The sequence below is a fragment of the Nicotiana tabacum genome, chromosome 3 (genome assembly GCF_000715075.1).
Source record: "Nicotiana tabacum cultivar K326 chromosome 3, ASM71507v2, whole genome shotgun sequence".
Lineage (NCBI taxonomy): Eukaryota > Viridiplantae > Streptophyta > Magnoliopsida > Solanales > Solanaceae > Nicotiana > Nicotiana tabacum.
This window is the reverse complement of record NC_134082.1, coordinates 123,106,028-123,131,939: the sequence shown is the minus strand read 5'-3', so window position 1 is coordinate 123,131,939 and position 25,912 is coordinate 123,106,028. Positions and strand designations below refer to the sequence as shown.

At 37.4% G+C, this 25,912-nt stretch overlaps 2 protein-coding genes across 2 annotated transcripts; one reads left to right on the top strand and one right to left on the bottom strand.

Annotated features, from left to right (window-relative positions):
- Positions 1 to 4,175: 4,175 nt before the first annotated feature.
- LOC107780869 (eukaryotic translation initiation factor 5-like) lies at positions 4,176 to 7,325 on the top strand. The gene is made up of 2 exons (XM_016601473.2): positions 4,176 to 4,372; positions 5,365 to 7,325. The coding sequence occupies exon 2, from the start codon at positions 5,670 to 5,672 to the stop codon at positions 7,014 to 7,016; it is 1,347 nt and encodes a 448-aa protein (XP_016456959.1). The 5' UTR covers positions 4,176 to 4,372; positions 5,365 to 5,669; the 3' UTR covers positions 7,017 to 7,325.
- On the bottom strand, positions 6,630 to 10,816 carry LOC107780872 (uncharacterized). Its single transcript, XM_016601476.2, has 9 exons — positions 10,647 to 10,816; positions 10,329 to 10,373; positions 10,114 to 10,228; positions 9,555 to 9,626; positions 9,370 to 9,431; positions 9,111 to 9,261; positions 8,649 to 8,729; positions 8,491 to 8,580; positions 6,630 to 7,949 (listed from the first exon to the last, which is right to left on the bottom strand). Coding segments are annotated over exons 2-9 (720 nt in total). The 5' UTR covers positions 10,331 to 10,373; positions 10,647 to 10,816; the 3' UTR covers positions 6,630 to 7,802.
- Positions 10,817 to 25,912: the final 15,096 nt, after the last annotated feature.

Genomic DNA, 25,912 nt, shown 5'->3' with positions numbered 1-25,912 from the left:
TTACCTAGTTTTAACTATTTTACTTTATTTTAAGAACAAAAATTAAAAATTACAAAAATAGTTCCATATTTCTCTACTTAATTCACGTATTAGATATTTTTAGAAGGATATGTTACTTTGAACCTATTTTTATTCTAATATAATCCTTGAAAATACCAAAAATAGTTTCAACTTTAATTTTAATGTTATTCGAATGTTAATAGCTTATTAAAATCAATTAGTAAGAGTAATTTTATATCTTTTATAAGTATTCATATTTTCTTAAAAACAAATTGAATTTTTAGCTTTCTTAGCCCAATTTTTGTAGGAAACTAGAGCCCAAATCTTGTTAGCCCATACCCCATTTAGCATAATATACAAAAAAAAAAAAAAAACCTAGACCTAGAAAAGAGACCAGTCGTTGCCCTAGCTTCTTCTTTATGGAGATAACGACAAAAACCCTAGGCTGAACCCTAGAGAATCATCCCAGCTGCCACCGCACCATAACCTTCCCCGATAGCCGCTTGCCTTACCCCTCTGACCAGCGGCACCCCCAAATCTTTTCCACCAAAAGCCGTCGAAAAACACACACACACACAAAAACGTATAGAGATCCATACACACACACACAGACATAGAATGGGGAGGTCGACTGAAGACGAAACAGGAACGAAAAGGGGAAAGGGAAGGAGCGAAAAATATGGCTGCCTTCTTTTCTTCAATTTCATCTTCCTTCCCTTATCTAGAATAGCTAATTTCGATAAGCAAAAACCTTAGCAGAAATTTGGGGAGGACGGCAGAGCAAAGAGTTTTCTTCTTTCCATTTTTCAATTTTCGTTCGGCTTCATGATTTATTAAAAATCAGAAAAAAATTATATTCCGGAATTTCCTCCTTTTTGATTTGATCTTCAAAGAATGGAATCGAGCTAAAGTGGGTGTTCGGATTTGGAATTTCCTTTCGTGGTTGCCGAGTTCGTGGTTCCGATTCGTGATTTTGATGGTTCGATTTTACTGTGTAATTCAAGTTTTGGTTTCTTAAATTCTTCAAGCTCGAAGGAAAATTTCTCTACTGGAGGTCCATTTCTTCCCTTAATCTTCATTGTCTTGATACTATGTGATTTGTAATGTGATGTTAGTCCATTTGGGTTCACTTTTATTTTTCTTTCTATGCTTTCCCTGTGTCGTTCGGTATTTGGATAGCTTTGATTCATTACTGCTTATTTTCATGCCTTGTCTATTTTGATTGTATGTTATTGCCGGGATTTGAGTATTTCATTTGATTGCAAGTTAGCGGATGATTGCCACCTACTTTTCTGCCGTTAGTTGTTAAGTTTGGCATATAAAATTAGAACGATGGTGGGCTACGTGGAAAAAATAAAGCTTTGTGAGATGTGTCAGGAAAGTTAGGCTAATGAATGAATTAAATGGTTGGTCTGGATAATATTAAAGGAATGGACTAGCGTTATATTTTTAGTTCTGTTGTTTAATTTTCTTACTTTGGCCGCTAGCAACAGGATTAGGCCGTCAACGCTTGGGTAGGCAAGCCTTAGGATTTTTGTTAGTTTCGAGGCGAGATGTCGTTTCCTTAGTTAAATTTATCCGGGGAATGCCCCGAAGCATTTGTATTTATTTTTATCCGGGGTATGCCCCATAATATCATGTATTTGGAGGCCATGACGAACCTTGAGGAAAAATATACTCCCTCCGTTCCAATTTATGTGAACCTGTTTGACTAGGCACGGAGTTTAAGAAAAAATGAAGATTTTTGGAATTTGTGGTCCTAAACAAGTCAAAAAAGGGCTCAAAGTACTTGTGTGATGATACAAGCTTTTCATTAAGGGTAGAATGGTAAGTTTAAGCTAAATTATTACCAAATTTAGAAAGGGGTCATTCTTTTTGGAACGGACCAAAAAGGAAATAGGTTCACATAAATTGAAACAGAGGGAGTAATATATATTAGTATTTTGGACTTTATTTTAATTTTCTTTTCTATTTTCTTTTATTAGGTGGGGACGACCTCGAGCCTCTTGTGTGTTTATCTTGTTTTGTGTTTTTTTGCCTCAATTAGAATATTCTTAAAAGCCGACTAGATCAAGTTTGCAACCGTACTAGTTACGAGACTTGGGGAGTGCCTAACACCTTCTCCACGAGTATAATGAACCCCCTTACCCAAATCTCTGGTGTAGACTTAGTTTTGGAGTCCAAAGTGTTTGAAAGGAAAAATTATTTTTTAAAAAAAAAAACATTGACATGACACACCGAAATCAAAGTCAGGTGGAGACTCTGAGTTATTTCCTTTTGAACACAACTTTGTCACTTTTTAATTAAAAACCCTTTTGAGCTTCAAAAATTCTTTTATTTATTTTAAGATGGTTAGTGAAGTTTGGTGGAAGAAGGTGTGTGACATATGTAAGGGAGGATTTGGCAGCAACTTCATATTTGTTCTTAATGGTTCCTTCAATGAACTCCTTCAGTTGATCGATTGGAATGATCCTTTTAGACGAGACAGGTATAGCCTTAGCGGATGCTACTTAGTCTTGGGGGAGAGTCACTCCCTTGAACTTCTGGGAGCTTACCAGGTGCATGGGTGGATTCTTCTTCCATCAAGATTCCCACCGTGTCTGTTAGCTTGTCAATTCTAGCCTCTTGATTTTGCATGAATTTGGTCAAGCCAGCAATTGCTTCCGTTAAGTTTGCCAACTGCTCCTCCACAGATGAAGTGTTTGTCACCATGGCATTGTCGTGGATGACGGAGAGTAGCATCGATTTTCACACAGATTGATCCTTGATTGACTCACATTATGTGGTGTAAGTGGGAATGATCCATCACTTGAAGCATCATCATCTTCCTTCACAGTAGAGTGCTTGGATCCGGAAAGGTCAACCAAAGCAAGAGTTTTCTTGATCTTTTCAGCAACATCGCTTCCTCCTTCAGCTGCGTTTGTGGAAGATCTTGCTCCTTATGAGGATGAAGATCCGAAAACAGGTGTTGATGCGGACGACACTTAGGATGCTTGTTGTCCTAAAGCGCTCGCTTTGATCCTCGTAACTGGTCCAAAGCTTCCAAAGGTAACATCGAGGATGCTTTCCACATCAGCATAGAACCTAGAGCTAGCAGCCTTGGTGGAAGTTGAACCGGAGTTGATTTTCTTTGAAGCCATTTCAATGTTCTTGGATTTTGGTGATTGAAAAGTTGAGATGAGAGGTAGAGATTATCCCACTGGGCATTCCAGAGTTTGTAGACAATAAATTGCGTCGAGAAAATAAAATCAAGACCGAAAAATATTGCAACAATCGTAGTATTTTATTTCGAATATTTGAGTGCTATAATCTCTATGAATCCTCTGATTCTACTTTTCAATGGAAAATAAAAAAGCCTTTGAGCTTAATCTTAAATTTTGTTTTATTTTAATCCAAGTGCTTGAGGTCTGATCTTGATCTTGACGTCTTGCAGCTTGTTCTTGAATCTTCGTCTTGATTTTTTAATCCTTAGAACACCTGAATGCTTGTAGTTTTTAGAGAAATCTGCAGCGTTTGATCCATGAGCTCTCTCTTGCTTCTTGTTATAACTTCCAGTGTCTTTTCTGAGTTATGAAGACCCCAATTTATAGTTGTGGGAGGGAAGAGTTATAATAAAAACAAACTCTTTTCGACCAATCAAATTAAAGTGTGACAAGACATCATTTGATTGAGCAGAACATGTCACTTGCACACGTGGCGCGGTTTCATTGCCTTTTAATGTGACTTGGCATGCCTTGTCATTTTGACACGTGGCATGATCCCATTGGCTCTTCAGTTTGACTTGGCGTGCCACATCATTTGACACGTGGCACCAAACTGGGCCTCTAGGAAGATGATATATTGGGCATAATAAAGTGAGCTCATCAATTTAGCCCAATTAAATGAGCTAGCTCAATGAATTAAGACTTATTTATTTAATCCATATATATTGGACTTATATAATTAATTCATTTATATATTAGCCCATAATATTTATTTGGACCAATATATCTTGAATTTAAAATATAGTCCAAATTATTTTATGAATTTAATTTTAATAAAATTTATATGCCTACATCTTGGTCGAAGGAAATGGTATTTTTCTTTCTGTGAGGATGAATAGGCATAATGAACGGTGAAGATGAACAAATGGGGAATTTTTTAGAGGGGTAATAGAAACCAAAAATCAATAAAATAGAATTGAAATTTCTTACGGACTGAGAGAAGTATTTACCAATTCCTTCCTTCCTTCCTTCAAACCCTATATAACCAATCGCTTCGCCGCCTCTCCTCTTCACCTCCTTTAAACCTTTATATATTCAAACCCTACTCTTCCTTTTCCAACTGCTCAACTTTTCCTGTTCCTTCAAATATTATTTGCTTCGTTCAATAGGTAACATATCTAATTACGATTTGCTCTGTATTTTTTTTTCTATATTCCTTTTGCTCGTATAGAACTGTTGATTGAATGTCGGCTTCGTGTTTTTATGCATTACATAGTTTATCTTCAGTTTTTTGATTGAGTAGTAATTGATTTTTCAATGTCTTTATACCTGTTTTATAGTAAGTTGTACACTTCTGTGTATTTAATGCCAATACCTTAGTCGTCTGCCACATATAATTTTTTGTATAACTGAGTAGTCAGCATCCGTAGAATTAGGCAAAGGAAAGTACCAATGTATATGTACAGTGAAATAGTTGTTACCACCATTGATGCTCTTTTTTTTTTTCCTTTTTTTCTTTTGCTTCATATGAGGTGGATTATGAGTATCTTCTTATTTTAGATAGCACTGGATATTTAGGTTTACTACTTGATGCTCAATTTGTGCTTCTCTTAGATGGTCATAGGATTGAACATCCTATAGTGGATTATCATAACTTATTAAGTTACGGCGATTAGTAGGCTATATTAACTATGGTTATGCATATACGATTTGATTCAGCTTGAAGAAATCTGACCAATTTCATATTAAAGACTCGGCCGTTGCCTATTAGTGTGCGATATATCTTTTGATTTCTAAAATTTTACAATAATGGGTTTCTCTTCGACTCTTCCAGCAAGTGGTACTGTAGTTTGCAACTCAGAAGCTCGGATATGAAATTTCAATATTAAATTTCCTAAGTAATGTTATACTCTAGCTGGGGTTAAATTTCTGAAATGATGAGAACATTACCTATGGCCTTCTATTTATTCATATACATAAATCCCAGAATATATCATTTTCCTTAAATTTTACCTTGCTTCAGCTATATGACTGAAAGAATTGACTTTAAAAGTAAGTATCATTTTTTATTTTTAAATTTTTACGGCATTGCTTGTATTTTGTAACAACTGCTTTTTCGTATAACTTCCCCCTTGTTTTTGATGTGGCTTTCTTTCTGAAGGTTGCTGGCATCTTATCTTTGTGGGGTTTCAAGTTGTAGTGTCCAAGTTGAAGCTTCTTTTATGTCCAAACAAGCCATACTCTATTTGGGATCTGTTGGATTGCTTGGAGAATATTGTCCTACTTTAAGAAGAAGTAGCAGTCATATATCTGATCGGGTAGACTGTATGCATCTCGACTCGTTTTCGGAAGGACACTTAGAGTTTTGTGGTTGCAGTCAGACGCAACCTTCTCTCAACAAATTTTGGGCCAAAGGATCCTCTGAAAACCCCTAACGCTTTGTTTAGGAAATTTCACTGAATCAAAATGGCTTTGCAGAATATTGGAGCTGCCAACAGTGATGATGCCTTCTACAGGTACAAGATGCCGAGGATGATTACCAAGATAGAGGGACGCGGAAATGGCATCAAGACAAACGTGGTCAACATGGTCGACATTGCCAAAGCTCTAGCAAGGCCAGCATCTTACACCACAAAATTTTTTGGTTGTGAGCTTGGGGCTCAATCAAAGTTTGACGAAAAAACAGGAACTTCCCTTGTCAATGGAGCTCATGATACTGCCAAGCTTGCTGGTCTTCTTGAGAATTTCATTAAGAAATTCGTTCAGTGCTATGGGTGTGGAAACCCTGAAACTGAGATCATTATCACTAAAAAAGAGATGATCCAACTGAAGTGTGCTGCATGTGGTTTTATTTCTGATGTAGACATGAGAGACAAGCTGACAACGTTTATTCTTAAGAACCCACCTGAGTCTAAGAAAGGTGCCAAGGACAAGAAAGCAATGAGAAGAGCTGAAAAGGAGCGATTAAAGGAAGGCGAGGTTGCTGATGAAGAGCTGAAGAAGCTGAAGAAAGAAACAAAGAAAAAGGTTTCTTCCAAGGAAGCCAATGCAAAACCTAGCTCCAAAAAGAAAGCCAGTGGCTCTGATGAGGATCATGCTTCCCCACCCAGAAGCCATGTGAATGTGGAAGAGGAGGATGAAGAAGAAGATGATGTTCAGTGGCAAACTGATACATCAATGGAAGCTGCGCACCAGCGCATCCAGGAACAGTTGAGTGCTGTGACAGCTGAAATGGTTATGCTCTCCACAAATGAGCCAGAGAAGAAACCCAAGGCAGCTACTCAAGCACGCCAAAGTTCCAAGGCTGTTTCAGCGCCATCTGAGGATGATTCCAAAGCTGAGAATGGAGAGAGAAGCTCTAAGACATTTGTTGAGGAAGTGAAAGTACATCTGAAGAAGGGAGTCACGGCCAGCCAATTTCGATCCTTCTTGGGTTCACTCGCTGGATCTCCTCAGGACATAGTTACTGCTGTCTATGAGGCACTGTTGGATGGTGTTGAGAAAGGATTTGCCAAGGAGGTTATTAAGAAGAAAGGTTTCCTTCTCGCTGCTGTTGGTCAACAGGAGGGGTCACAACTATGTTTGCTCCGAGCACTTGAAGAATTCTGTGGGAAATCTAACACAGCAGCTGTGAAAGAAGTAGCTCTAGTTTTGAAAGCTTTGTATGATGCTGATGTATTGGAGGAGGAATTTATAGTGCAGTGGTTTCAAGAGGGTCTTGCTGGGGATAAAAAGGACTCCAAAATTTGGAAGAATGTTAAACCCTTTGTTGATTGGCTGCAGAGTGCCGAGTCGGAGTCCGAGGAGGAATGAGATCACAATTCTCATCCTTGTTTAGATTGTGTTCTCTGCAGGCTTATGTTCTGGCATCTTTTATCCGTATGGTGCTTTGCCAGAGAGACTATTACTAGTTTGGATTTCATGTGTTCTCCTTTATTTATTGTTTTGCCTGGGTCTGTGTTTCTAATTTCGTGGTACTTCTGTCGTGTGATGCATTTGCTTTCTTTTCAACGTTTTAAGGTGGAAAGGTGTACTATGCAGAATATGCTAGCTACTTATTCTTGTTGAGGAGGATGAATAATTTTTTTTGAGTTTAAATGCTTATTCACGTAAAGTAGTAACTTTCCCGTGGTTCAGTGATGAGGTTGTAAGCAAATATTTTTGTGGTGGTATTTCATTAAACGAGCTTCGCAAAAATATGATGGCAATTTTGTTATTTTTCGCATTTAAATTGCGTATCATATTTTTAACTTAATTCTTTTAAGTGCCATAAAGTTGCACTTGAAATATCATTTTGCTCTTCTGCTACACGTCATTTTCTCTTGTAATGTTAAAAGTAAATCTGAAGTAAGATGGGTTACAAGATATACAAGCAAAGCTAGCAGATACTGTTACACCAGATCATTTGATTTCTTTTTGCTGCTTTGCCTAATATGTATGGCGACAATCAATTTGCTCAACCATCTTATGATCGAATCTCAGCAGAAGAATACTCCATCACGGAGCAGCGAGCTGATGAACATTAATAGAGGACCACCAGTTGCAATGCCAAACTTCCCACTGGTGTTGAGATTTTAGTCTTTTAAGCTAATTAAGGATTCATTGGACATGTATAAAATGTGGCCGAGGTGGCTGTAGTGGTAGTTCATTCTCATCATCTAATGGAGCAATCTGAGAATGCGGATGCTGTTGTAATGGCAACTCAGTTTCCTCATCTGATGGGGTAATCTGAGAGTGATGAAGATCCTAAAACAAACATAAAGAAGAGAGGAAATTGGAAATCAACAACCACTCATTGCTACAACATTTTCAACAGTGCTACAGAGTGTACTGCCAATGATTTATCATTGCAAGTAATATTTCTTTCAGGTTTTGGGTCCATAGTGTCATTTGTCAAAGAGTATATGTCAAAATCAGTCTCATCTCATCTTCTTAACTTACATTTCATATCTGGCAGATCAATATCACTAGTATATTAAAGGCAGTTTTGCTGTAATTCAAAATCAGAATAAACATCAACAGATTGATTTTTTTAGTCTTAGATATGGTGTTTATGCAAATTTCATGGGATATATAGAGAGTATTGTTGTGCTCACGCGCAGTTGTGTGGAGTCCCATTAGCAGAAATATAACAGGTTGAAATGCCTGATGCTATTAGAAGCTTGTGGCAACAGAAATAACAATGAATTAGAGACCACTAGCTATTAGAAAAGAAGAATAGTATAGAATGTTATGAGATGATTTAGCTTCAAAAATATTACTACAATAAATTTGATATTTTACCCACCTGTTGATGCCTGCGATGTCGTATGGCAAGAAAAACTTTCGCCAATGCATAGACCGCCAGTAGGATTCCGACAGTTTTCAACACTGATAACTAGAAAGACAAATACATAAACCAACGAAAAAGTTTCTTTTGAATTAAGTTTTAATTGTGTCACTAACCATGATCAATGTTATCGAATTATCTCCAGCAACACTAAGGATAAGTGGCAGGATTGTACGTAACATCAGAAGAAGCACAAACTGCATGGACAAAGGGAAGAAATCAAATTTACAAATTGTATCTCCAACAACAACAAGCCCAGTGTAATCGCACAAGTGGGGTACGGGGAGTGTAGTGTGTACGTAGGCTTACCCCTAGCCTACCCTACCTACTAAAGGTAGAGATGTTGTTTCCGATAACAAGAAATAAAAATATAATCTCGCTCGAGGCAAGAACTAGTGCTTAGGTGGATTAGTCTAGTGATTCTATATGCCTTTTCTATCCAGAGTGGATGCGCCATTGAGCAATACAGGATGTCCCTACATAACTACTCTTCCCTACAATCAGCTCTTTTCTCAAATTTACTCTGAGCAACTCTTATGTTCGAAGCAAGATGTTGTCTATTCACAGTGGGTGCTTACCGTTATGGCAACCATGCGGCAGCATATCAAACTTGTTGGATAAAATACTGAATACTCATCAAAGTCATAATCAAGAAAATTGTGGTCTGCAGAAGCCAATGCAACAAATTGAGGATAATCAAGGCTATTCATGGAAATCTCCCAGTTTCCTCTGTGATATGGAACAAGATCAAGCAACAACAACCTTGGTTATTAGCTGGAACTATAAAGAACAGTTTTATGAAGAAATAACTGGTGAAATTTCAGCTGTCAAAAGTACCTCATGTTCATTGGAAATCGGCCAAACACAGGAGCTGGTGCAGTATAGTTTGGCTTAAAATTCTGTAATCTCGCATTAAAGAGAAGCATGGTTAAGAGCAATCTACTCAATAGCAACATTTGGGTCCTGGTTTAAAGAATGAACACAGGATGAAAAAGTATGCAATCACAATTAGACCTACAAACCTGGCGGCAAATTTCACAGACAGTATCCCCCTTCTCATTGCACCACCTCTGTACACATTTGCGATGGGCATACTGTGCATAGAAAAAGGTTCATTAAGAACAAAATATCACTAAACAATTGAGCATGCAAGCATCCAAGGCACTGCTTGTCTTAGCAGCAGTTACATTTTGGCTTATCCGATGAAATCCACGTTGTTATTGCAGCTTCATTTAGGACATGTTCAGTTTCATGATAATTTTGTTACATCAGAGTACAGAAAAAGCTTTCTGTTCAATGATGGCATAACTGATCTTCTCATATGAAATCAAACTATATATTATCCTCACCTTTTGGATTCTGTGCAACCAAAAACAAAAACAAATAGGAATCCAAACTGTGAAGTTTTACAAATCTCTGGTAGAATGCGAAATGTACTAAGAGCTGCACCTAACATTAACACATAATAGCCAAAGGAATTCCAAAAATAGAAAGTCATGGTCACAAATTATATATACTATGAGCATATTTTTCAGATATCAGATATCTATAACAAATGAGCAAACAGTTGCCATAACAAACCTTGAGGGTTCCACGGCAAGAACAGGGAATCTCCATGTTTGAATCTTCATCAGCATCATGGCAAATCCTACATTCTTCCATCTTCCTTGGTGTACACTCTACATGAATGTCCATCCTATATATAGGAAGCACAAATTTGTCATTCTTTCTCATATTTTTCATAGTAATACTAATTCAGTACTATGTTTTGAACTTTTTGGAATGTAAGAACATACATATAGTCTTTGTGAAAATAACTTCCTGTTCGCAACACAGCTCACCTGCAATATGGAGCAGGAAAATTAAAAAAGGATGAACTATAGGAAATATAATGCACATAGTAGTTACAAATCATGTAAAACAAATTCTTAGAAATGATATTAATTATTTTGAATTGACGAGGTTAAAGCATTGCATAGAACATAATTAACTGGGAAGGTAAACCAAAAATAAGAATATTCCACGAATTATTGGAAGAAAGGAAGTAGAAAAAAAAAATGAAACTCAAACGAAAAGTTTTAAATTTGTGAAAAAGAATCGAACGAACCCAACACCTTTGATTCTACGGATGATACCAAGAAACAAGTTGAATAACGGGAAAGAAAAGTGAATGAATTATTAACAAGAGGAAAACTTATAAGAATGGGATGGCATTTTTGCAAGAGAAGAAAACAGAGTCTTAAGCCTCAACATATTTTCTTCTTCATTCTTTGCTTCAACCTTCCATTTTGATTTCCCATTCTATAATTTTGTTTTATTTTTGCCATCCCAATTATCTATTTTATTTCATCTCAAAGTCCAAATCTTTCAGAATGGGTTTTCTCCAAAATTGTGGTTTAAGAATAAAGCGAGAGTTTTTATTGTTTTAGTCATGATCATACATAGGTCAACCTCCCCAGCAATCCAAGTCCAAATGCCTTTTACACAAGCCGAGGTCTCCCACTGTCACCTCTTTTTGTTTTTATTTTTTCATTTTAATAATTTAGAGGGCGGAGAACTTTTTTATTTTTAGAAACTCCTCTCATGTTCACAAAGCATAGTCAGTCTCAGATCATATTTAACAGAACTTTCTTTAAGTACGCTGATATACATGGTATAAATAGTTATATTATGATTACCAATAGAATGCAGAGACTCTAGTTGATTGGTTGATTTTTTTTTCTTCTTTTTCCCTTGAAAAATGCTTTTCTTTTTCCGTGACTTGAGAAATCCTTTAAGAAAAGGAAAATTATTTAAAGGTTAAGAAATTAGAAGAAGCAATAACTTAACATTGTTCGACCAAAAAGTATGACTTTCGATTAAAATTATAATATTTTTATAATGACGGGTTAAACCTAGTTTATAATAATATCTCTAAATGTAAGTTCTGAAAATGTAGCTAATCACTGAACAGATCTGGTGAGACATTGACAATAACAAGCATTAAATATTCTAAAAGGTATCAGCAATAATGGAGGAGTAATTAGCAATAAATAACAATAAATGACATTTAAGTAAATAGGAGGAGTGGTTCACCTAATAAATAATGAATTAGATGATCCTTCCTCCTGACAATGTTGAGTGACAGATAAATCCTAGAATGTTCGAACTATTCTCGGATCTGATGGAAAAGTATGGAATAATATGAATAAGAATCTTGATGAAAATGTAGTGTTTGTATCTTTGCTAGAGAGAGAGAATCTTTTTTATAAATCTGTTCTTGTCAAGTGAATATTACATGCATATGTTCCCTATCTTTTGTCTTCTTTATATAGGAGATATCCCTAGTAAACCCTAATAGTATGTGCAGAGAATATTCTTTAGGATATTCCCTTTATTACCTTATTCTAAAAACTAGCCGTTACAACTCTTTCCGCGGACCTCGTCCTCGACCATTGTAGGTATCCCGACAACGAGCTTCGCCATTTCCTGATTGACCTCGATTCTCCCCTTAATACTTCCTTGCCCTAAATGTTCCGTGGTAGATTTCAACCTATACAGTTAGTCCCTCCACTTATTGAGGCCATCCTTAGACAACCTCGATGAGCAAACTTTGTTGGTTATGGTCGAGGAGAGTGGACGAGTGGGTCGGGCAGTTAAGTTTGGGACGAACTGGCTACGTGGCCTTTCGTGAGCTGCAACTTTGGGGTTGTGTCGTTTCCGCACCAGAATGACGTTATGACATCATGCATCATTATGATGCATTTTCCCGATGCTTTGCGTCGTTTCTCGTGCGACTGTCAGTTAGGGCTGCCGTTTCGATTCTAGTGCTAGGTAATGATGGCATAATCTCTTGGTTTTGATGCCCAAATTCTTATAAATAGAGATGTGATGACATTCATTTGTTTTTTACGTGTTTTTGTCATCAAAACCTTGTACCTTCTTCTTCTTCCACCATCGTTGTGTTTCTTTTTTCCTGATCTTAATTATTCTTGTTGCTTATAATACTTCCTTGTCTAAATATCCTCTCTCCAAAAATATGGCTAACGTATCGTCTAGTTCCGGTGTGGTAACTGACCATATCCCTTTGGCGGTGCTTATACCCCCTCACACTGATGGCGTCTCTGTCGCCATTGAAGATGAGAATTTCCTACGATGGAGGAAATAATCCCTCGTAGTGAGAAAGTTACGTCTGACTTTTAGAAGACGCCTGAAGATGAGCCCGAGGTCTCTGAGTCGGCGAAGAAAGAGGCCGATCTAGAAGAGCTTAGGGAAAAATTCAACATTCCTGCCTGCATCGATCTAGTCCCGGCAGGGCGTGATATGGTACAAATCCACCGCCCCGGATATTGCGCGTTCTATGCATATCCCTTCCATGTCGGCTACACTCTTCCTCTTCTCCCATTGTTGGAGGAGTTTTGCCGTTACTATGGTGTTTGCCCGGCCCATCTCTCTCCATACATCTACAAGCTCATTAGGATGCTCACAAAATTTGCGGAGTTGGCCGGGTTCGAGGTCACACTCCGACATTTGATGCATCTCTTCGCTCCGAGTTTCTATAGAGGGACAATGTTGAACCTTCGCCATCGAGAAGGTAAATGCCTGATGGTGAAGATGGATGACAAGGCAAATCGTCAGTTCTGGCACAACTTCTTTTTCGTCAGAACCGAAGATGTGGTGGCCTGTTGATACCCAATTTTTTCCTCATATTTTTTCATATATATATATATATACACACATATACATACACACACACTCTCAAAATAGTACATATGCATTATCATTTGATTTATAAACACATACAAACATTTTTCATAATTTTCTATAATATTTAAAGGGGTTTTAAATCAATTTATTCCTATATTTTATTATATAAATACTGATTAGTTGCATCACAAATTATTCTTATGATGATCTTTTCAATTAATTTCATCATTTACACCCAGATTATATTTTTAAAATATTTATCACAATACATTTGTATTTTAAAGGCTAAAATTGCACATTTTGCAATAATAGCCCATATATACCTATGATTACTTTATTTATGCAAAAAATAGCTTTCCATATTTTTATAGTATTAAATAATTGTTATGAATCATTTTTATGCACAAATGATATTTTTTTTATTTGCTTATTATTTTTTTAATTATTTGTTTAATAAATTGGGTATTTAAAATCTGGCCGCTATTTTCAATTAAAATTTCGGACCTAAGATACCCAAACCAACCCAATTACCCCAGCCCAACTACTTAATACCTAGCGCAATTCGCTCAGCCCAAACTAAATAACCCCCTAACCCAATACTCGTTTATACCTGACCCAAATCTCTCCCCCAACCCTAGTCATTCTTACCAAACGGCCGCCCTTAAACTCCCTCCTCTCTTCTCCTCTGAAACCCTAAGCGTCGTCACCCTAATCTCCCTTCGATTCCAACTTAATCAATGATATTCTTACCTTATTTATCTTGTCTCGCTACTGGTTACTCGATTATGGTATAACATAGTGGCTTGCCTAACATGGCAAGACGATTTCCCATTTCCAGACCAAAAGAACTTTCCTCCCTTTTTTATCTATGTTCAGGTTTTCACTTCTTTGGGTATGAATCTCTGAAGATTCTTTTGATTCTTTATTCACCTTAAAAATTGGGGTTTAGATCCTTTAAGATCTGTTTAAATTTTGTTTCTTATTTTTTTATCAAAAAAATCTTCTTAATATTCCCGTATGCCTATCTATGTGCACTCTATTAAAATTTTCGTGATGTTGCTGACCAGTTATATTTGTCCTAAAATTAGGGCTCAGATTTGTTATGGTTCTTATTTTTGGTAACATTTTTTCTTCAATGCTTTCCTATATTTGTCTATGTGCATGTTATTATGATTTTCCTTTAATTATTCCAACTAATTTTACTTACCCATAAAATTAGGGTTTTAATTCTTATTCCTTTTTTCCCTTACTGATTCTGTCTATCTATTTATGACTCTTTCTTTTAACCTAAGGGTCTTCTCAAGCCTGTTTGATTTCCTAAAATTACTGTGATTGCATATTTTACGCGTTTTATGTACTGTTCTTCTTGGCTTGCCTTAATAATGTTCTGAGTTTTTTTTCTTAAATTAGCTGATTTATTGTTTCCATATATAGGTACCCTAATCTAATGCTATTTAAACTCCTTCCCTCTTTCCCCTTACAACAAGACTCAGAACTCTAGTATCTCACTACTAAAACTATATACTATACTGTTATTCTATTCTGCTTTGATTCCTGGCCGGCTGGAAGTCAAGGCCAAAAATCTTCTATCGTTTGCTGCTGTTGATAATCATTGTTGCATTGCTAAACTTCTTTCTGTTTTATCTGAACTAGTAAGTCGTTGAAACTCTTTCCTACTTTGTTACTCATTCAATATGTTACTGCTAATTGATTAGTTACTTTCTGTATTCTAGACATGTTTAACTCGATAGATTACTTGGCGAAATTTGCTTAATTATGTGTAACTTAAAACTGTCTTTTAATATTAAGTATGTTTTGATACCTTTTATTAATAATTAATGTACTTCTTGACCCATTAGTGATCAATGGATTGCTTTTCTGTGACTTATCCTAGCCTGAATTTTGTATTGTCTTCTGTGAAAGCATGCTCATGAGTTGGTCATTATTAGTTTATGACTTCGTTTATTTTCATACTTGTTAGTTTCAAAGTGTTTGTCCCTGTTCTATGTGCAATTCTATCCCTAAATATGCTTCCCAATCCTGTCCTGCACTCTCCTTGTGAGCATGTGTTTTTTGCCCTATATGAAATACTCCTATAAAATCCAAGAAAATAGATTTTTTCCAATTATTTGCCATTTTATAGGAATTTTTGTACGATTTTTATTAAGTGCTTGCATTTTTGTGCATGTTTAATTTTTATTAAAATCATGAAAAATACCAAAAATAACATGCATTGCATTTAGGTTTTATTTTTATATTTTTAGGATTAATTAGTCAATTATTTATTTATTAAAAAATAAAAATCACAAAAATAGCTCATTTTACATTTTTTACCTTTTTAATTTTTAGATTAGTGATTTTTCTCTTAATTTAGGATCAAGTAATTTTATAATTATTGCAATTAGATATTTGGCTTAATTTTACAATCTTAGATTAATTTAAAATTTTAATATAGGGTTTTATATTAAAGAAAAAAGAAAAAAAAGAAAAAGAAAAAGGAAATAATTGGTTAATTAAAAAAGGGAGTTATTTTTCTGAATTTGGGACAATTTTTAAAGCGAAAACCCGTTCCAAACTAACCCAAACCCAATCCCAATCAGCCTTGCCCGGTCCAAGTCCCCCACCCTCCAAACGACACTGTTTTTTGCCCCAAATAATCCCAGTCGTTGATCATCACAAATCTAACGGCTGGGAACTGATCTTATTTTAATATAAAATAGTCGGAACTCCCCATAACCCCAGAAACACCCCCCCCCCCCCCCGCATTTCACATTGTCTATGTATCTAACCCCAAACCCTAGCCGCCCTAAAATACCTCACCGTCTCTGCCGCCAACCACCACCGGAAATTGCCTCACGGCTGTTCCGGTACTCCAAACACCTTCAAACTAACACCCCATAACCCCTGTCCCTTCCTCTTTCCAAATCCACAAGCCTTTCTCCAAAATCCCCACCCAAAACCTCGAATCTTAGATCCAAAAATCAGGTTCTAAACCCTAAGTCACCCAAACGTCACCAAATTCACACCATGCAATCCCCCTTCCTCCTATTCCCAAATATCCCCATGGGTCATCTTGAATCAATCCCAATCTGGTCGAATCTTAAATCTAAGATTCCGGAAAATCTCTAAATTCTCCCCTTTTTCTTTTCTTGGTCAGTGGTTGGTCAAGTGAACCCCAAACTTTCATTAGTCGATTGTTCCTTGTTAAGGAAAATCGATTAATGTTAGTTAAGGTTCATTTCATTTTATTGAAGAAAGTGGTCGGATGTTTTGTTGGATCCAGATTGAACATAGGTAATTTTCTTTTGCTTTAATTCTATTCGTTTTTTCCTGTTCTTTTCCTCTTCCTTCTTTTGGTTTTCTCATCATGATTTTAATTCTGTTTAGCTACATTTTAGGTTTGTGTGTCGATTGTTTTGCTTTTGTATTTAGGATTTTAGATTAGTCAATATCATGTTAGGATTTCATCATAGGTCTTATGTCAATTTTAGTTTAATGCATGAAATAATTCTGTTCCAATAGTAATTTTTGACTTCAGTATATGCTAGAAGAATTTAGGTGTAGCTAAAGGTTCAATTGCATTGCTGTTGGTTATTTGGACATATTTAGTTAATAATTTTATTTTAAAGTGCATCGATTTATCCATTCTAGTTTCCAGAATCATTCCAGTATTTGTGCAAGTTCCATTTAGGGTTCATTATCTGGCTTAGTTCATAATTAATTTAGAGTTTATTATGAATTGGTTTCATTTTAGAGGTTTGGGTTCATTTGCCAGTTTTCATATGCTCAACTTTCATCTTTAAAGTTTTATTTGCTTTCAATCCGTTTGTTAGATATTAGTTAGTCTGTTTTCTGTTTACCTAGGTTTGTAAATGTTTAGAACTTTTAGGGTATTAATTGAATAGATGAAACTTATGAGGTTAATTTGGGAATAGGAAATCAGATTTTTAGAAGGGAAACTTCTAGAATCTGGGGCAGCTAACCCAATTTTGGCCAACACAAATGCTGGAGCCAATCAAAGACTGCCAGCTATCCCATTTCTATTACAAAAGATGCCTTGTGAGGGAATAATTCCCATTCTATTTTCATCAGCACATGGCACCATTAAAAGACTATATATAGACTCTTCTTTCACTAAAAGATTATATTTTGGAACCCTAAAAATACACTCTAACAAGTTCAGTTATTTTCTCCGAAAAGTGAATTTATTTTCCTCTGATTTTAGCAAACTTAAAGAACCACTTTGAGAGTTTTTTCTGGGTTTTTCATAAGACAAAAATGGGTTGAAGCTGAAGATTTCTTTTGCTGGGATCTATTTGTTGCTGTTCGTTGTTGTGTTTGTTTAAGGCTTGGTTGAGCTCCAAATCTGATTATTTTGACCTCTCATTTGGTCTTATGTTGTTCTTCTTTTCTTTTTTTGCCTTTAGGTATGTGGCTGTACCTCCATACTTTTCCATTGAATGAAAATATTTGTTTAATCCATGCTTGAGTACATGTATTTTTGTGTCAAGTATTATATTCTGTTGTATATGTTTAGTGTTGTCCAGGTTTCTATCACATTTGGCTTGCTAAATTAATGTTTGGAATGATTATGTCATAATCTAGTTTGATCCAGCATGTTACATAGTTTGATCCATCATGTTAAATTAATGTTCTTTTTAAGGTAAAATGATTTAGCATAAGTTAGTCCATAGTTGAATCGTATCTATTTGGTACCTTAGCATTTCATTTTTAAAAGCTGAATCTGTGAGTTGTTTATATCTATGAGATTTAGTGGGGTATGAATGTTGCATGACTAAGGTAATATGGCTAAAGGCTGCATGTTTTAGCTCTAGCTTTAGGTATAATACAGGATTCCAATAGTTTTCTGCATGTGTGACTGAAGGAGATTGATATTAACTTGAGGATACTGTTGTTGGTCATATGGCTGTAATCTGCAGATTTGGCCACCAGTTGGCCAAATCAGCTAGATCCAAGCTAAAGATGGGATTTTGCCGTCAAAAGGCATGCTGAAACTGGTGGTTTTCATGGGGTGGATTAGGCTTCTGATGGATAAGTCATATCCAAAAAGGGGCAAGTATTCATTAGGCTATCAATTACATGAAATTTGTAATAGCTTAGTTGTTAATGTAGTAGTTCATATTTACAATAGATTGTAGTGTATGTTTATGATTTGGAGAGCTTTATATTCATTTGGAGGCCTGTAATAAGTTAATTTCTGTTCTTATTAAATCAAAAAATGTTGTTTGGAATGTAGTTATTTGTCATGATGCTTTTACAAGTATAGATGATGCAATGGCCAAGGCTACAGGCCAAACCTTTAAGGTTAAAAGGCTTGTCTGTGCAACGAAATTGGGTTAGGCCTGCAATTGAGCCAGCTGGGAGAAGAATAAATCTCCACAAGCCTGGGCTTAGGCCATCAGGCCTGGGTACTAAAATCAGCAGCTAGTTTTGGTTTTAAAGTCTCCTTTTGTACACATATAGTATGAATGTATGTATTTTATGTCTTGTGAATCATATTAGTAAAATTAGTCCTCAAATTAGGATTGCATTTTTGAAGTTTTTGTTTTTGATTTTCTATATCAAAGTGAACCGTTTGTTTTGCAATGCTTTTGGCAATTGGGTAAGTTTAAAACATAAAGGTAGATTGGCCCAAACATTAGATAACCACAACTGGGCCCGCCTGATACTAGCCCAATGTAGGCAAATCTGATTGAAATCTCTTTAGAGGAGCAGGGCTTTGGGCTCTTTTCTGCTGGGCCAAAATCCTGAGCCCAAATATAGCTTTCAAAAGCTGAATTTCCTAAGTAATGAGCCATTGCTGGCCCAAACCCAAACTCCTTTTCAAAAATAATTTAAAAGCTTGGTCCTTCACCCTTTAAGCATGTCCTTGATTGAATAGATTCTTATTGAATTCCAAAATAGGAGTAAAATATTAGTATCCTTATACTTTGCTTAAGTGAAATACAACCCTTGTTAAAAATAAAATTGAGGTGTTCCATACACAAGCAAAACCCATAACTTATGGTCCTCACATTAAGTATTAACTTTGTATAGTAAAACATCATTCTTAAACACTCGTAGTTTGCTTTAGGCGCGTTTATAATAAAATCATCATAGCTACGGGTACAGTTCCTGTGACGTAGTTTGTGATACCTAATTTCTAAAATTTGGGGGTGCATTTCATGTAACCCGATCATAACAACTTCGAATTTTAATAAAATAAACATGTCGTGAATCGTGGGTGCATTTCATGTAGCGTGATTCGCATTGTGTTTTGTTCTAATAAATAATCCCATGAATCCTAAAAGCGGTTTTAAATTAATAAAAGCGGTTATAAATTTAAAATGCAAAATAGGTTTAAAACTTGTAATTAATTAGATAAAGGTCAATTATTAATAGTTTAAGCGACCGTTCTAGAACTACGGAACCCGAGAATGCCTAACACCTTCTCCCGGGTTAACATAATCCCTTATCTAGAATTTCTGTTTCGTAGACTTATAAAGTAAAATCGAAATTTCCTCGATTTGGAATTTTAAAATAAACCGGTGACTTGGAACATCAAATAAACTATTCCAAGTAGCGACTCTGATAAATTAATTAATCCCATTTAGATTTATGTCAATTTAATTGAAAAAACTTCCATATACCCTCAGGTGTAAAAATGAGGTGTTACAGCTCTGACGACTCTACTAGGGACCATAACCCAGAACTTTTGGTTCAGAGTTCAAAAATTCGAGCTTAGAATAGCTGTTATACTTGGCTTTATTAATTATCTGAATTTTACATGTTTGATCCTAATGTGCTAATTGCCGCTTTTTACCGCTTTGATATTGTTTGAACTGTATATAAATTGCTACGAAACCCTCCTCTCTCTGAGTCTTCTAAATCATCTGGGAAGTGTGCACTTCGTGTAACTTCTTTTCTGTTAGTGTCATATACCAATTTTAGAATGAGGTTCGGATAAGTTGCAAAGTCGGTGAAGCTTCTGTATTCCCGGTACGCTACCCCCCTCGGCTCGAGCTATTCGCTCGGGTAAGTCAGGTCTAGAACAATACACCCAGGTTTTTAAACCTAGTATAACATAGCCTCATGCCGGATCCTTAGTAGGAACGCTTGTTTGCATCACGTGCATTTGACTTTGGGGACTCAACACAGGGGTTGGGTCCGTCTAGGACAAGTATACCCGAAATCAAAAGACCATCCTGATGCATATTACTTGCTACTTGTACATTTATTTGCTTCAGATTTCATGTTGACCGATTTCTAGAATAAGGGAGAAAAATTAAAAAAATTAAATTGAGGTATGAGAGAGAAAATTACCCGTCTTTGGAAAATTTGGTGTCCAAAAAGTACCGAAACTCTACTGAGATTTTTAAAAAAAAGAAAAGAAAAAGAGAGAAAAAAGGAAAATTGTTTCAAAAAATTTATTTGGTGTTGTTTTCTGTTGCGTCAAAATTGCCCGAACTACGCAAGTTTGATTTTCACCGGATGGATACGTAGGCAACCCTCACCGGGTCCAACTCTATTTTTGCAAAAAATAACCCAAAAATATAAAATGTTGTTATTCTGTCGTAAATAAAATTAGGTGATGCCGTTCTTTTCTAAATAGCCAAAATGTCCCAAAATGGCGTTGGAAGGCTGATTTTACAAGAATAACCACCTATGGTCCTTTTTCAAATTTTTGGCCAATTAGAGAACACAACCCTAAAATCTTCTTTCGTGAGGTGCTGAAGGGCCGTATTTGCAAAGGTGTTTTTGTTTTGAATTGCAATTTTGAAAAATTGATAATCTTCTCTTGAGTCAAAATAAATCATAGTCTTTTAATCGACCACTTTAAATAAATGTGCAGGATGAGCACTATTGAAAATGAACCCTTCACACTCCTCAAGAAAATCCCGTTAGAACTCCATATGTGGTGAAATGACTTAGGGGAAGTCAGTAGAGGTGCTGCGGTAAAAGCTTTGGTCGGTCTCATTGGTCTTTGAAGATTAAACCGAGGTTGGATATAATTGAGGCTTTAATACCTTTTTGGGACCCGACGCATAATATATTTCATTTCTCTGATTTTGAGCTAACCCCTACACTTTAGAAAATAGCGGTCTATACTGGTCTTAGTGGGAATCTCAGGAACCGGTACCCAGTGGCACTAAGAGCGGTGACTCCTCACAAGTTTCTGGACCTTCTGAGTATCAGTCGGGAAGTCAAAATGAAAATTTGGCTAAGGGATTTTGCACATTCTACTTCATGTACCGTCGTTATGGGGATCCCCATGGTTTTGAGGCTCCGGACACTGGTCTAACTCATTCAGGGAACAAAAGTAAATGGGAAGCACGTCGGGGACTGGCCTTTATAGTGGCATTCTTGGGCACCTTAATCTGCCTGAAGAAGGATGGACATATAGAGTTGGGGCTCGTAGGAATGACCGACTTCATGATTAAAAGGCTAATGGCACCATTGTACCGATGATCCTAGCAGAGATTTATCGAGCTCTAACTGTTTGCCGAGCAGGGGGGAAATTTTTTGAGGGTCGCAACATGCTTTTACAACTTTGGATGGAAGAACACCTTTGCCATCGTCCGGGGTACATGAACTATGTTATGACTGGTCTTAACTGCATTGAAGAACATGAAAACCAGATGGAGGTTCATGAGTTTTCGGAAGGTACGGAGGCATGGTTCGCACACTTGAGTTCTTTGACTGCTAGCAGAATTGAGTGGACGTTTGGTTGGCTCCCGGTCACTGAAGTCATTTATATGTCGGCTGAAGTATGTTTTATTCTATTGAGGGGTCTTCAGAGTATTCAGCCATATGCTCCACACAGGATTTTGCGCCAGCTAGGCTGGTACCAAACAATCTCTCATGATGAAGATTTGAGTCGACAAGTCATTGAATTAGGTCCAAAAGCTGCATTCCCGGAAGAAAAGGTTCTCCAGATTTGGCATCAGTGTCGGTTCCTGAAGCCACAGACTCAGGTGCGGGATTTGTCCAAAGGCAAATTAGAGCCTAGTTACACGACCTGGTATGGTAAAAGGTTTCAATCAAGAGCCTGAACGGCCCGCCAAAAGGCCCCATGTCCAACAATTCACTGATGGGGCACGAGAACAATGAGATCGGTTGGCAAAAGAGATAAGCTACAGGTCCAAGATAAGCAAATTGGAGGGGCAAATCAAAGATCTGAAATTTGATAGTAGTGTACAGGCTGCTGTTGATGAAGGGAAAAAGAAAAAGCTGTCCCAAGAAAACAAAGCCCTTCGAGCCCAGATCCAAAAAATAAAGATAGTTGCTGAGAACCAGGAAAGAAGCAGAGCAGATGAAAGACTCATAAATGGTCTTAGGAGGAAAATATCTGAGTACGAGGATGATTTGGAAAAATTCGAGGGTAGTCTAGCAAGAGCCCGAGCACAGTTGGCGAAGAACGCAGGGGGACGGGCAGAGTTTGTCTGGCAATTGAAAAGGAAATATGATGGAGAAGTCACAAACCTGAAGAAAAAATTAACTACCCTCGAGAATGAGATGGCCAAACAAACAAAGAACTTTAAAGCAAAGAGGGAGCATTGTTATGCACTAATGTCTCAGCTAGAAGAGGATATACAACAGTTGCAGGGTCAAAGCCATCATGACACCCAAGTGCTAGAAGCTAGGTCTCAACAAATTGGATGTTTTCTCCAAGAGAAGGCATCATTAGGGAAAGGGTTAGAGCAATTGCCGACTATATCGTCATGAAATGCCATGAATGTGAGGACATGGCTAGAACCACCTTCTTCACCGTAGTGAGGACCTTTGTTCGCCAAATAATGAATGACCTAGATCGCCTCCAAGGAGATCTTACACATAGGCCCGTGGCGAGACCAACTGATGTCCCACGGGTCCTTGGAGTAGTTTTGGAAGCACTTATGTACTCTTGATTTTCGTTTTGAGTCTGTATTTCAGTTTTCAGTTCTAGAGTCTGTTTCGAGTATGTTCTAAGTTTTTCAATTCCTATAAAGGCATGATGGAGTCATTGTAATAGAAAAATTAGAAGTTTTTATTTTTAGTGAAAATTTAGAAAAAAACAAATTGTTTCTTTCTTTTATTTCTGCATTTATTCTTTGAACTACGTGATGATCTGATTCACGTGACATCGTGATACATAGGCAATCCCTATCGGATCCGGCCATGGTTTTAAATAACTCAAATAAAAGAGAAAATGATGAAAAGAGAAAACCAAAAGGAAAGAGAAAACAAGAAAAAGAGAACGAAAACAAGAGAAAAAATAATAAGAGAGTGCAAAAGAGAGAAAGAGAAAGATCGGGGAGATAAACAAAAGCCGGGATGAGACATGTAATCATTGCAAAACATGTAGAAACACATTTAACTATATAGGTGCATCACAACCCCCAATGTGCGATTCCCTATATGTTAATTGCCTCGAACTAACCGGTTTGTTGTGTCTGTTGTTGAGTTTAGGTTCTGTTTTAAGGTGGTTGGTTTGTGGTAACCTGGATTCGCACCCTTACTTTACAAGATCCAAGGGAAGTATTGAAATGTCATCAGAAAGTCTCTACCAACAATTCCCATCCCAGATGATAGCCCGATATCAATTATTCCAACCTCAGAGTCAGCGGCTGCTAAAGAGAATAGGGCACTGCACCTCCGTATGTTGGAAATGTGGGACGCTTGGTCCAATGGTAGAGAGCCGCCTAGTGAAATACCTGGTTTCCCCAAGCTACTTCCCAGAGTAAGTGGAACTTCCAACATCCCAATAAGTTACCCGAACACCCCTCTTGGATACCCTACCATGTCAGCCCACTTCACTGGAATGCCTTCTGAGGTTTGCCCCCAGGCATTGATTTCGGGAGTAGCTTCTAATATATTCACTGCACCACCAACCTCGGCTATGACACAGCCAACCTTGCCCAGGCCAAGCTTTGATCCATCATCCTTTACTTTCCAAGTACCACCTTTTCCATTAGACACGACTCATTTCACTACCAATTTTTACCCTCAACAACCTCGGTATGAGTTTACCGCAGGACAAGAGAGAGCTACAAAGAATCCCGAGCAAGAAAAAATCACTCGGAAAATGAGAAGCATGGAACAAATCCTTAAGAATATACAAGGTTTAAGTGGCCAGAAGAGCGTATCCTATGCTGATTTATGTATGTTCCCGCATGTTCATCTGCCTATTGGTTTTAAGACTCCCAAGTTCGAAAAGTATGACGGACACGGGGACCCCATAGCCCACCTCAAGAGGTATTGCAATCAATTAAGAGGGGCACGTGGAAGAGAAGAACTCCTAATGGCTTATTTCAGAGAGAGTCTAGTCGGCATTGCATCCGAGTGGTTTATGGATCAAGACATATCTCGCTGGCACATATAGGATGATTTGGCTCAAGATTTTGTCAGGCAATTCCAGTACAACATAGACATAGCTCCAGATAGAAATTCTCTATCTAATCTCAAAAAGAAGTCTTCGGAGAGCTTCCGAGAATATACTGTCAAATGGCGCGAACAAGCTGCCAGGGTGAAACCCCCGTTGGATGAGACCAAGATGGTCAGTGTCTTCCTGCAAGCCCAAAAGGCTGATTATTTCTAGAATATGATGTCTGCTATGGTAAAGCGGTTTGCTGAGGCTATCAAGATTGGGTAAATGGTCGAGAATAGTCTGAAAATGGGTCGCATATTAAGCCAATCCGCTATAAAAGCTACGTCCTAGGCAATCTAGAGCGGGTCAGGGGGTGTAGCAAACCGGAAGAAAAAAGAAGGAGTGGTGATGGTGGCTTCAAGCCTGAGAAACCCCCATCAACCCCAAGGTTACTTCCCTTCAAACAACCCGCAACATTATTATCCTCACCAGGATATGGCTTATGCCATAGATCCTCAGACTTATACGGTGATGAATGCCCAGCCATACGCTCGACCACAACAACAGTTTAACCAAAACCAAGCTCTACCTCCTAGAAATAACCCTCCTCACCAAGCTCCATATAATCCCCGTTCCCCACAAAATAATTTTCCATACAATGCCCGTGCCCGGGAGCCACCCAGAAGAACCAACTTCACGCCTATTGGTGAATCATACTCTAGCATTTTCCCTAAGCTGGTCCAAATGGGTTTGTTGCAACCCGTACCCCAAACTAGGAAAACCCAGAGTCACCCTCCTACCGACCCGGTATCAGATGTGCTTATCATTCTAGGGCAGAAGGGCATGACACTGAGGACTGTTGGACTCTCAAAAGGGCGGTCAAAAACCTAATAGAGCAAAAGAGGGTAGTGCTGAGAGATGAAGAGGCCCCTAATGTGACCAATAACCCATTGCTGGCTCATAACAACGGGTCAGTTATTGGAAAGATTTGTGAAGATAAAGAGTTTGACCAGCTCTGAAAGCTATCATTGCTATCACCAATGTTGAAAAGAAGCCAAGGATGGTTGCAAAGCAAGAAAAGGGGGAGAATAAGAGAAACGCCACTACTCGAAGTGTAGAAAAGACTGTGGAAGTAAAGACAGGGGCAGTACCTCCTAAAGATGCCATTCTTTATGTTCCCCAGGACCCCAGGAAAGAACAGTTTGTGTTGAGTCCCCCCAAAAGGTTCGAGCTAAACAAGATGTACGTACCAAAGGGGACTTATGTAGCGCGGGGGCCGATAATTTCACCAAGGCTGAATGAGCCCATAGTTATCAGCCGTACACCACAAAAGCCCATGAAGGATCC

Coding starts and splice junctions, on each gene's coding strand:
- LOC107780869 (XM_016601473.2), top strand. CDS start 5,670: ATGGCTTTGCAGAATATTGGAGCTGCCAACAGTGATGATGCCTTCTAC.
- LOC107780872 (XM_016601476.2), bottom strand. Junction 8,730..9,110: donor GCCGCATGGTTGCCATAACG/GTAAGCACCCAC, acceptor TTGTCCATGCAG/TTTGTGCTTCTTCTGATGTT. Junction 8,581..8,648: donor ATTCGATAACATTGATCATG/GTTAGTGACACA, acceptor TTGTCTTTCTAG/TTATCAGTGTTGAAAACTGT.